Below are 12,458 nucleotides of genomic sequence, written 5' to 3'. Positions count from 1 at the left end.
AACACTGCCCTACACTGGTTATAGGGAGTGCTTTTATTTTAAGTTTTACCTTCTTAATATAAGTACTACTCCACTGTATCTAAGAGTCTTACTTACCACTTCAGTTTACTCTGTGCATTTTATAAAGTAGAACATTGCCTATGAAAGGTCACGTTGCAATATTAATGCTGCTAAGGCACTTTTGCTGGGTTCCTGAGAACTGCTTAGGCTAAATGGATTCAAGTTACCAGAAAGGAGATTCCAACTATATATCAGGAAGAACTTTCTGACAGCAAGAGCTGTTACAGGCGGTGAAACAGGCTCCCTCGGGAGGTGGTGGACTCTCCTTTATTGAAGGTTTTTAAGCAGAGGTTGGATGGCCATTTGCCACGGGTGCTTTAGTTGAGAAATTCCTGCATTGTGGGGGGTTGGGCTAGATGATCCTCAGGGTCCCTTCCAACTCTACAATTATTTGATTCTATGAAAGTAAAGGACTTGTGCTAGCCCAATCCCACCCCCAATGAACAGCTGTCCTCTCTGCAAAAGCACAAAATGCTTTTGAGCACTCCTGCCACCCCAATTTAATATGTAGGTTGTCATGCAGGGTAACAAGGGGCTGTGGGCAGTTTTAGAAAAAACACGGTTTAAGCTCGCTTGGACTCATGGAACTGGTTTTCTGGTTCTTTGGAATCTGTCTCCTATCTTTTTGCAGTTAACATTACTATCGCACACAAATTCAGTAACTTCAGAGTGAGGGGGGGTGGGAATTCTGATTCTGCAACAGATTTACTCCTGGGCTTTTCCCCTGCTGAAAGTAATGAGTAATGGGTAATGTTTAAGATTACAGCCACGCCATTTGAGTTTCCAACGCTAAAAGTAAAAAGTCATAAAAACAAATGCCAATGTTACTCTCCGATAGCCAGTGTGAGAAAATACATGCATGCACAAACAACTTATGACAGGGTGCAAATACACTTAGCTGAATTTCTACAGAAAAGAAGAAGTGGAAAAGCTATTAGGCAGATAAAGTTACTAGGTACCTAGTATAGTACCCACCATTATGTGAATGTCAATAAATACTATTAGATAACTTTAATCTATCTATGTATTTGTTTAGTTAGCAAATTTAAGTAAACTTAAATAATAAAGACTTACTAAAACAATATTTTGTGCTGTGTAGCCGTGTGCCACCCTGTGTTTGTTTGAATCTTGAGCCTGCAAACACAAATTGCAACAAGTTATTTTTATTTATTTCAATTCTATTCTGCTCTTCAGCCCCGGATCACAGAGCAGTTTACTGTATAAAAATAGAAAAATAACATTACATAGTAACAAACAAAGTCAATAAATTCTGTCAATGACACAAACAGGGAAAACACAATACATAAAAGGGAGATACATGCATGTTTGCAAGATTTGGAATCATAGTCTTACAAGACTAGAAAGAATAATTAGAAATCCTATTATAAAGTATCTAAGAGTTGATGTTTCTGCGTCTAAGTAGTCAGGTGTTAATGCAAAAACCCCTGCACACAAACCTGTGAATTCAGGCTAAGCACAGGTATTATCCCCAAAATTAACTTGTACAGAGTAGCTTCTGCAGCTCAGAGTCCCACCCTCCCTGGTCAGGCGGGAAAATGCCTGCAAGGAAAGGATCAGGTCTTCCAGGACTCGCAACAAAGATGCTACCATAGAGCATAGTGATCATTAGCTATGCAATTACTTCCAGCCAAGTGCCTCTGAACATGTGCAGAATGCTCTTTGCATACGTGTTAGAACAAGCACCAAGCTTTATATATTAATAATAATAAAATAATAAAATAATAATAATAATAATAATAATAATAATAATAATAATAATAATACAACGCAAAGGATCTCTGCATACGCAGAGTGCCTGTCACCCGAGGGGCAGCTGCGTTTTAAAAAACCGAACGAAAGGCACAACGCCTTGTGCAAAGCGCTTTTAGAGTTTGGCGGCTGTTGTTTTCAAGCGCATCTTTGTAGGAAAAAAGGGAAACGATGGCCAGCACGTGCCTCTCTCTCTCTAACCGGCCAGGATGATGTCGAAAAGAAATACGGCCACCGCCCCAAACCTATGCATATCAGCTCTCCTTCCCGGGTCCCCCCAGCCCACGCCACTCTCGACTCGCGGGCTCGCCTACAACATCGCAGGCGGCACCTCCCTAGCGCCGCTCTAGGCGTTGCGGTCTCTATTTCTCCTCCGAAAGGAGCAGGAGGCGGGGATGCGCGCGCGCGGCTTCTCCGGTTGGGCGCTCGCAGAACCTCGGAAGCGGCGGGCGAGAGGGAGGCGGGAAGGCTCCGCGCACGCGCAGGCCGGGGGGGGGGGCAGAAGAAGGCAGAGTCGCTGCGCCCGCTGTCCGCCTGCTTTGTATTTCCTCTTCTCTGTGTGGCTTCCTTCCCCCACCTCATTATTATTATTATTATTTATTAATTATTTCCTCGCCTCCTTATACCTGGCTCTCAGAGTTCTTCTCTCTGCACTTTGTTTTATACGTCTCTCTCTCTCTCCTGGGGCTTTTTTAAAAGCACCTTCCCACGTGTCCCTCAGGCTTCACCTGGCAGCTCTCTCACCCTCATCTACTTTTTGCAGAAGGTGCTGGTCAGTCCCATGTTGCAGCAGGTTTAAAGAAGTCCTGGTCTGTGAGATGCCACGTGCACTGCTCCCCCCTCCCATTCCCTCATTTTTTCCTTCCTTTTTCTGAGTGTGTAAAGGTCAGGGATGGAGATAGCAAAAGGGGTCTCTGGGGGACCTGGGAGCCCCTTTTTGCAAAAAGGCACCTGTGCTGGTGGTGGCTCAGGGCTTACCCAGCGCCAAAGTCCAGTCGCCCCATCTCCTCCTCCCTTCCTGGAGGGACCTCAGTCGCAGTCCGCCGCATCATTCAGTAGGGAAGGCAGAGAAAGCAATGAGATTCAGGTGGTATGTTCCATATTCTGCTTTCGCTCTCGGTTGTCTTTGTGCATCTGCAAAGTTTGTCAATGGGTGCTGAATCTAAATACTGTATACTCAACTTCAGGAATGGTTGTTAATGTGAGCTGCTGCAGAGCATCAGCAAACATAACCTTAGCGACAAGGTCTTTTTCTTTTGGTCAGGCTGATGCTACCAGGGGTAGCTAATGGGGTGTGCTCCAGATGTTTTGAACTACAAATCTCATCATCTCTGACCATTAGGCCATGCTGGTGGGATTTGTGGTCAAAACGTTAGGAGGGTGCCATGGGAAGTTTGCCTGGTGCCATCATTATATGCTATATCATTAGATGCCAGGCAAAACTCTATAACCAGGCTTTTGGCCTTTAAATATTTGTTGCCTTTTGGAAGTGGATGGAATGTTTTCAATGTATTTCTTTTTCCCCCTTGGTTTTAATGTATCTGTGGGGGATTCCCCCCCCCCTTGTTGGGTTGTAGGTGGCTTTGGGTTGGCCTGGGCAAGTTAAAATGACTAACAAATTCAATAAAGAGTAATAATAATAATAATAATGCTGTAATAGTCGTCGTTTGAGGCCTTTCCCCAGCTGTGTGGGTTGTTCTAGAGAAGCAAGATGGTGTAATCTTGAGGGCTAAAGGTTCATGCAAATGCATGTAACAAAACCTTGTCAGCTGTGGTTTGTTTGCTTGTTTTAAAAGGAAAGCCATTCCAGAAGTGGCTGACTTGAAGTGGAGAAGTGTGCTTCCCAGCATATTGCTTTTCTGTTGTAAATTTTCCCCATCCAAATCAGCTTGTTCCTTAAAATAGCAATAATAGTTGTGGTTTTGTCACATGCTATTAGCATGTAATGTTAAGTTAGCTCCTACTTTTACGTTCCTGAACTTAAGGACTGCTGGGAATGCTTCCAATAACCGTGTATGTTTAAAAGCATGTTGTGGAAAAGATACGCTCATTTCTGAGATAAGTGGATATCCTAAGAGTTTGTAAGCATACAATCCTAAGCATTGTAAACATGCTTTTAAGCATGATATGTTCCTTGGGAAGATGTATGTTCCCTAAGCTAGCTTCTAGAGAGTTTTGCTAAATAAGGGGTGAGAGACTCTGTTGGCCATTCTGTCTGCCTTGCCCAACGCCCAAGACCAGGGGTGGCCAACTCCCAAGAGACTGTGATCTACTCACAGTTAAAAACTGGCAGTGATCTACCCCCTTTTTGGGGGGTTCAGGTCAACGTTGTTGAGCTTTTTTCAGGGAGGAGCCAGTGATCTACTGGTAGATCACAATTTACCTGTTGGACATGCCTGCCCTAGACCTAGGAGCCTTCTTAAAGGAACTGTTTTCAGAAGAAGAAATGCGAGGGGGGGGGGGAGAAACTCTGTGGTTGCTATCAGGAAATGGTTGGTTTCACCTGTGTTGCCTCACCCTCCAGCCCCAGGAGCCTTTATGAGGGAGTTGCTTAAAGGATACTTTGACATGACACATTATTAAGTTGCATGCTTACTTAAACATTGATATATGTGAAATAAACCATTAATCATTGATTATATATATATTTACTATGCCTTGTAATTATTGTTTTACTGTATTTAGACTTTGATTTTTCTGTGAACCACTTTGAGCACATATACAACTTAAATATACAGCTTAAAATCAGGAGGAGGGTGGGGACTTCATATTCATAGTGCCTCTAAAGTACAGGGGAAAGGTATGCTTACCGTGTGAGCTTGACAATCAGATTTGTAGACCTTTGCACATACATTATTTCCCTAGGGGAATAATCAGGGATGGGGAACTTGTGACCTTCTAGATGTTGTTGTATTTAAACTCCTCCCATAATCCCTCACTGTTGGAAGTTCAACATTTGGGGGACCACAGGTTCTTCATCCCTGATTTAGCTGCTCATTTCTTAAGACATGGGCATGCATGCTTGCGTTTCCCTGAACATAGCAAAATAGAGATACTGAAAGTGAACTTAAATGTTGACTCTAAATGAAAGGGGGGGGGGGAGAGTTATTTTTGTCCTTTTAGCAAACCACATTTTGCTGTGTGGCTAATTGTTTAGAGAAAAAAAGTGTTAACAATTGAATAACAAATACCGTATTTTTTGCTCTATAAGACTCACTTTTTCCCTCCTAAAAAGTAAGGGGAAATGTGTGTGCGTCTTATGGAGCGAATGCAGGCTGCGCAGCTATAAAGAAGCCAGAACAGCAAGAGGGATCGCTGCTTTCGCTGCACAGCGATCCCTCTTGCTGTTCTGGCTTCTGGGATTCAGAATATATATTTTTTTGTTTTCCTCCTCCAAAAACTAGGTGCATCTTATGGTCTGGTGCATCTTATAGAGTGAAAAATACGGCTTGATAATGCTCCTCCAATGTTATTGGTCATAGGAGTTCATCTCTTCATCCAGTTATAATAATATTAGAATAATAAGATTTTGAATTTACAAAACCTGATTTAAACTAGGGGATTATGAAATACAAAATTAGTTTACTATTCTTGATAAAGAACTGTGTAATTGATAGGTGTGAAATTATGCCAGTCAGTTTGAAGCAGTCCATAGAACTAATAACTACTACTAATTTTCATTTCAATTTATTAGTTGTTAAAATAACAATAATAAATAACAGAGCAATATTGAAGGATAAAAAGCTGTTTGTAAAGAAAACGACAGTGTCCTTTGTTTTCTGCTCAAAAACTATTGTGTGTATTTGATTAGTGGATATAATAAAAGTAAGCTTTTTGTGGAGCAGGGAATTAAATCTTGGTGCGTTTTTGCTGATTCTATGTCATGTATTCTTACTCCTTGTAGTCCATAATTCTGCCAGTTTACAATGCTGAGTGCTGGCTGGATGAATGCCTGAAGTCTGTTCTGGAGCAAGACTTCCAAGGTTCCATGGAACTATCTGTTTTTAACGATGCTAGTATGGTATGTACCTGTCAGTATACTGTTCTAGTTTTACTGCACAATTATCATTTGAATACCAATTCCAGGAATGTGTTCTTACTGTGTTTATTTCACCAGGGGTGGGGGACCTTTTTGGGGGTGAGAGCTGTATTACCCTGCTGGAATGCTGTCAGGGGCCCACCTTCCAAAGTGGATTGGGGGGGGTCTGTCCCAATAGTGTGTGGTGTCAGAGATACAAACTCACACCTTTAACACACGCAGACATACTCCCAGTCCAGGGGTCTGCAACCCGCGGCTCCGGAGCGGGTACTAGCGAGGGGAGGAGGCGCATTGTGCGCCCCGACACTCCTCACTGTGGCGGGTGCTGTACTGGCTGTGACGTCGCATGGGGGCGGTGCGTGCGTTAGTCACGCACCGTCCCGACGTCACCTTCCCGCCCGCTGTCAGATCGCGGCTCCGGAGATATATTTGTTTTAAATGTCGCAATGGTTTTGCGGCTCCCAGTTGTTGTTTTTTCTTCGGAAACGGGTCAAAGTGGCTCTTTTTGTCTTAAAGGTTGCAGACCCCTGTCCCAGTCAGACCCTTCCCCTTCTTCTTCCTCCTGCTCCCAATTCCTTAGTTTGTGGGAAAGAAAAGGGCTCTCTCCCTGATGTAGCATAATTGTTGTATCAAAACTGGCTGTTTTGCAAAGGGACTTTCAGGAGCTGAGCTGGATTGAAATGGAAGGGGGGACAATCATTTTGCTCTGGCTTTTGAAAGGAGTTCTATTCCCTCTCCATCCCCATGTCTTGGTGCCATTTTGTTAGTGTCATCTGTTGAGCTTGGGTGCAATACTGTAGCTCCAGCCAGCTCTTCTGTAATCAGCTTGAGCTCTGAAAGCTCTGGGGTAGTAGTGGGATACGGAAAAGGCTGAGGCTGAGGTACCTTGCAGATGGGTTTGGTCTTTGTGTGCAACCCTTCCTCCTTGAGCTGTCTTCCTCTTTTGCCACCCAGCAGACCACAGGGGTCTGTGTGCTTTTCTTGGGACTCCCTGCCTACCTGATTGCTCCTCTTCAGAGAAGAGGAAGTTGTGCTCCTCAGCAGAGCCTTCCAGAAACTCCTGATGATGTCCAAGTGTGCCTGAAAAGCACTGGAAGATGTCATTGGTGTCAGATTGTGGGCAAATACTCATAAAAGTGCAGTTTAAAAGCAGTATGTCGACTCAGCTGTGACTTTGCAGTGACCTTATCCCTTCTCACACGTAGCAATAAGATGTGGGAAAGAAATGCGAGGAATTAAATGTTTAACTTTTAAACATTATACCTACTCAGTGTCAATATTTCTAAACAGGACAATTCAGGAAATATATTAAAAAAGTGGAAGGTTCTATTGGAAGAAGCAGGCATTCAGATGGTACTTGGAGAAAATGATTCATCTCAGCCACGAGGAGGTAGGTGCCTTAAAAGAACAGCAGCTATTCAGGACAGTGGGATAACTTAGTTTTCTGCATAACAGCTTCCCACGAGTTGCGTAGCATTCTAGAACATTCTGTTTGTCAGTGCATCCACGTTCAGACCAAGACTCTTCCTTAATAACTGTCAGAAGTGAGTCTCTTTTTGAGGTTGCTGAGGTTTCCTTTTATGTGCCAAAACGGAATTTAGCCTAATACTAAGTACACTGTTGCTGCAATCTTAACAACTCTTATGAGGGAGTAAGCCCCATTGAACACAGTTGGACTTATTTCTAAGCAAGCGTGCATAGGATTGTGCTGTATGCAGAAAAATAAGTCCCACTGAAAATCAATGGGACTTCTGTTTAATGGGTTTAGAATCACATTGTAAATCATCATGACTCTGTTGGCAAAAGAAAATAGTTAGATTCACCGTATCTTATATTGCTGGAAATTCACACCAGTTTTTCCTCAGTTCTCTAGTCAGTTTTTCAATACACATTTAAGAGGCAAATAATATATGGCATAACTTAGCTTAGAGATGGCCAGGAAATAAATGTGGTGTGGATTGAGAGAGAGCCATCACCTTTGCTGCAGACTGGGAAAAAGCCAGGTTTGTAATGTGCTAGACTGAAAAAGCACAAATGAGGTTAAATTGTGATCCAAGCCAAAATAAATAGCTCTGGAATTGTTGTAATAGGCTGGAAAGTAATGGATTCGAGTTGAATTGCCAAGTGTGACCACTCCAGAATGAAGATCAGCTCAGTGAGATGTGAACTGTAAACGTTTGTATTGAGTTTTAAAGCTTGCTGTCCTTTCTCTGTGAGATGGTGAAAAAGGATAGCATGTTGGTGTTATGAGCAAGAGGGAATCTAAGAGCTAAGGAGGAAAATGATGAAATTAATTTAGGAAATGCTTTCTTTGTTTTCCAGAATAAATTTTTCGTATACTTTTATTTAGGAAGTTTTAGTTTGTGTTTTCCTCCCTTATCTTGTTAAACATAAAATCATCTCTGTAATATAATCCTGTTGTTGCTTTTGCCCATTGATATCTATAATTTATTTATATTCATGCTTATTTTGAAGCTGCAAGTAATGAAAAAAAGGGGGAAATGCATATTTAAACTGTAAAAACTTATAATTTGACTCTTACATAAAAAGAGGAAAAATACAAGTTACATGCAAATATGTACAATGTACCCCGATGGACCATGCTTTTAAGGAAAACAACTCTGAGAAAGGGACTCTTTGGAAAGGTGACATTTAATGACTTCGCTGCCTACCACTTTCCTGCTCCTGCTCCTCTCAACCGATCTTCCTTTCTCAAATTTTGATCTCTATGTTTTGACCTCACAGCATTGTCTTTCCCCTCTGCTGCTTCTCAACTGTGTGTTAACCCCCTTCCAACATTTTTCTAGTTGTAAACTGGAAATGGGTCAACTAAGATTTCCAAGCCTCTTCCCATTATCTCTTTCCCAACAAACACAAGCTAAGGGGCAAAGGGGGCATTTGCCTAACCAAGAATCTCCTAGAGGGATGACCTATTCTGTACCAGGCAGTGGGCTCAGCTGGGGGTTGCGCTTCTAGCTTGTGCTAGGTACAGAGTCCAGGAAGACCAAGTCATGTACTGCTAGCACCCGTTTCAGATCCAGGAAACAAAGTTAGGTCAAATTCCAGTGAGACAAGGTCATGGTAAGCAGAAGGTAAATCCAGATAAACAAGGTCGGGTAATGCAGAGGTCAAAGTCCAAAAGGCAAAGAAAGGAAGGTCGGTAGCACCTTGGATAGCTCAAAGTGAAGCCTAGACTGGAATTCATACAAGACAAGCTTGAATGTTTTTTCAACAACTAGCAATGCTAGACTGAGGGCTTATCCACACTTACCTTTCCTCCACTCTTTCCAGGCATGGTCCAAGATTTAAAGCTCTGTGTTTAAGCACCCCCTTTTTGCTCTAGAGCTTTCCCCACAAAAACCTGCTCTTTAAAGCGCAATTGGAACAAACATCAATCTGCGGAAAACCTGAATTGACGTTTGTTCTGAGTCAGTTTTAAAGATTGGATTTTCACTGGGAAAGCTTCGTGGCAAGGGGGAAACCAATCGCTTAGACACGAAGCATTAAAGTGCAGACCTCTGCCTGGAAAGAGCAAAGCAAAAGGTAAGTGTGGAAAAGTGTGCAGTCTTAAACAAGCTCAGAGGGTAAGCTAGCCAGCCAGTGTGGTATAATAATTGGCAAATACTGGACTGGGATCTGGGAGAACAGGGTTCAAACTCCCACTCTGTCATGATGCTCATGAGGTGACCTTGGGCCAGTCAGTGCCTCTCAGCCAAACCCACCACCCAGTGTTATGGTGAGGATAACATGGAGAGGAGGGGAGGGATTTGCTTCTTCCTGTTAGAATACCAGTAGTAATATGTGCACCCTTTGTGGTATTGCAGCCCAGTTCGAAACATTTTCACATGAAAGTAAATACATGATGACCTGAGTGAAGCCTGCTGTTCTTTCCGCATAGTTGATTCCCTCCATCAGATGTGGTCCCCTCATTTACTGTAACTATTCCTTGTATTTACCAACAATTCCTCAAGTTTATGGGTTGTTACATGGTGGCTACTGCAGAAGCATAAAACTCTCCCTTAGACACTCATTAAAGCCTGAGCCTCTTTTGGAAGCTGTGTAACATTGAAAAAGCAACCATAGACTTGGGGAAAACACTGACAATTCTACAAAAAACCAAATAATTATTTGACATTTAGTTTCCAGGCTAATATGCATATGATTGGCAAAGTGTTAGGGTTTGGGAGTCTTAGTTTTTACTTTTAAAAAGTACATTTTATGATGTGAAAAAATGCATAGACACGGGAAGGAAAAAAACCCTATGGCTTCTGAATTTTCCCAGTCATTGGTAAATTGGATTAGGAAAGGTGTATTTTGTTCAAACTATATACCTTTAAAAGCAGGTTGCCATGCAGTAATCATTTTCCAGTGTGGAGCAGCTCGTTCGTATTTACATTTGGGCAGCCAGTTTAGATGGAAATCTTTGTGACCCCTTTGTCCTTAGTGATTTACTTTCTTGTGGTTAAGAGTAGTTAAAACTTGTAGGGAGTACTTCCTTTGAAACAAGCAGCCCCAATAACGAAACAAATGTGACAGTCTTCACGTCCTGGATTGTTTACCCTGGATTAAGATTCATTTCTGATTCTTTTCTGCCATGGAAAAGGAAAAAGGAAAACAAAAGGGAAACCTCCCCCCACAAAAGAGAGGGGTCAGTGGCTTTAAAGAAACTAACACAAAACAACTTCTTTCCAAGAGTGAGGAATGTTAATATCTCACGGGGTCTTAGTTTCCCCCCCCTCCTGTGACCATGGTAACAGGCTCTTTTTGCTAAGTAAGCAGGCCTTGCAAAATGCAAAGCCTTGGCACAAACATTTGAGTCTCATCAGTATAGCAATATTGCAGCGAATTCTTTGCTTATGCCAAACAAAATTCATTGCCTTAGACCAGTTGTTTAAATAATCCAGTTTCCATGCGGAATAAAATCTTTTGGAAATCCTATAATTGTGCTGATGTCAAAAGGGCATTTTATGACTAGCTAACTACCAAAACTTTGGGTGTCTTGTTTTTAATTAAGCTTACTTCTAAACTATTTGCACTAGAACGAATAAACAAACATGATTGTTTCTCCTCTGACCCACTTATCTCACCAGCTTGTTACCCATATGTGCATTTAAGTGCTGACCTTTTAAAATATTTGTAAGGTTGTTTTGACTTAAATAATTTTTTTAAAGCATATCCTTAAACCTTGCCTGTCACATGAATAACCAAATGTTCTCCAACGTTCATATATTATGAAATCCGAATGACTCAAGTCAGCCTTTATGACTGATTTTGTGATGTGTAAAAGCAGCAACATATGGATCAAGCTACTTATTGAGTGTTGGGCAAGTGATTTAAATGACAATGAATCTAAATTTCTGGCTACCTTTCATCACAGTGGCGACCCCACAAGCTTCCTTATAAGAATCATCCATGACTGATTTTATGACCTTTGAATGTGCCCTTAATCATAGCATCCTTTTAGCCTTCCTTGCTATAATCAGACAATTATTTGAAACATTATATGCTTGGGATGGGGAGAGAGAGAGACAAACTTGATTACACAACTGATCCTTCTGGAACAGTTACTGCTCTGTGGCAGGATTAGTTGTTCAATTTTAGTCTATTCATTTTATTCCTCAGGAGATAATTATTCCGAGCTATTGGTTCTGTTCATTCAACATGCCCAGACCTGCTTTACTTTTCAGTAAACATGTCCAGGTCTTGTAAGGTTTTCCTGTGTTTTCCAGTCATTTAAATTTAGTTACGGCAGCCATAGAACTTTGAATGGTTGAGTTTTAATTTAAATGATTTCCTAGAATCATAGAATTGTAGAGTTGGAAGGCTGTTCTAGTCCAGCCCCTTCAATGCAGGAATCCTAGCACATCCATCCCTGGGTGGGCTCAAACCACCAACTTTCTGGTTAACAGCCAGACACACACTGACCCATTGCACCACAGAGGTTTAGTTATCCTTTCTTTGTGAAGTTCAAGGCTATATATTCATAATGTTCATATACATGAAGAGGTATCAAGGAAGGAAAGAATAGAATTTGTCACGGTTGTGCATCTCAAGCATCCATTATGGCTTGCTTACTGTGGGCTGCAATTCTGAAATCTGGCAAGGAACTTTATTGCAATGATGCTCATGCACTCTTTTGTAACTTTGCTTTATCTACAGTGGGCTTTGCTAAAAATCATGCAATAGATCAGAGCTCGGGGACTTATCTGTGCTTTCTGGATTCTGTAAGTGATTTTTAAAAATTTTTTGCCAAATGTATTGCCTACCTGAAACAAAACGTTTAATTGTCCATTTCCTTTTTATCAATCTATGCTAATGGTTTTCCATAATTTGGTATAAAACTGTTTCATGTGGTTATGATGATGTGGTACTTTTTAAATTTAATAAGCATTCCACCTTATAAAACTCTGCTGCTGTATCTGGACATTTTCTTAGCCGTTGAGATACAGTGGTACCTCGGGTTACATATGCTTCAGGTTACAGACTCCGCTAACCCAGAAATAGTACCTCGGGTTAAGAACTTTGCTTCAGGATGAGAACAGAAATCGTGCTCCAGCAGTGTGGCAGCAGCAGGAGGCCCCATTAGCTA

General features: G+C 41.7%; 1 protein-coding gene across 6 annotated transcripts in view; it reads left to right on the top strand.

The window, feature by feature from the left end:
• Nucleotides 1-12,458, top strand: part of QTGAL (queuosine-tRNA galactosyltransferase) — a 182,298-nt gene that overhangs the window by 21,513 nt on the left and 148,327 nt on the right. For 3 of the 6 annotated variants that reach the window (XR_013391844.1, XM_077924297.1, XM_077924295.1), the window contains exons 1-4: nt 2,307-2,920; nt 5,735-5,851; nt 7,160-7,259; nt 12,029-12,093. Coding sequence is in view for 5 of the 6 variants with exons in the window: in XM_077924297.1 (XP_077780423.1) it covers nt 2,723-2,920; nt 5,735-5,851; nt 7,160-7,259; nt 12,029-12,093 (480 nt within the window). In the remaining variant the exon portion in view is untranslated. Of the gene's footprint in view, nt 1-2,306; nt 2,921-5,734; nt 5,852-7,159; nt 7,260-12,028; nt 12,094-12,458 lie in introns of those variants that run through there. The other 3 variants (XM_077924296.1, XM_077924298.1, XM_077924299.1) reach the window with 3 other exon arrangements.

This window comes from Podarcis muralis, chromosome 2 (genome assembly GCF_964188315.1).
Source record: "Podarcis muralis chromosome 2, rPodMur119.hap1.1, whole genome shotgun sequence".
Lineage (NCBI taxonomy): Eukaryota > Metazoa > Chordata > Lepidosauria > Squamata > Lacertidae > Podarcis > Podarcis muralis.
The sequence above is the reverse complement of the archived record's forward strand: the minus strand, read 5'-3'. Positions and strand labels throughout refer to the sequence as shown.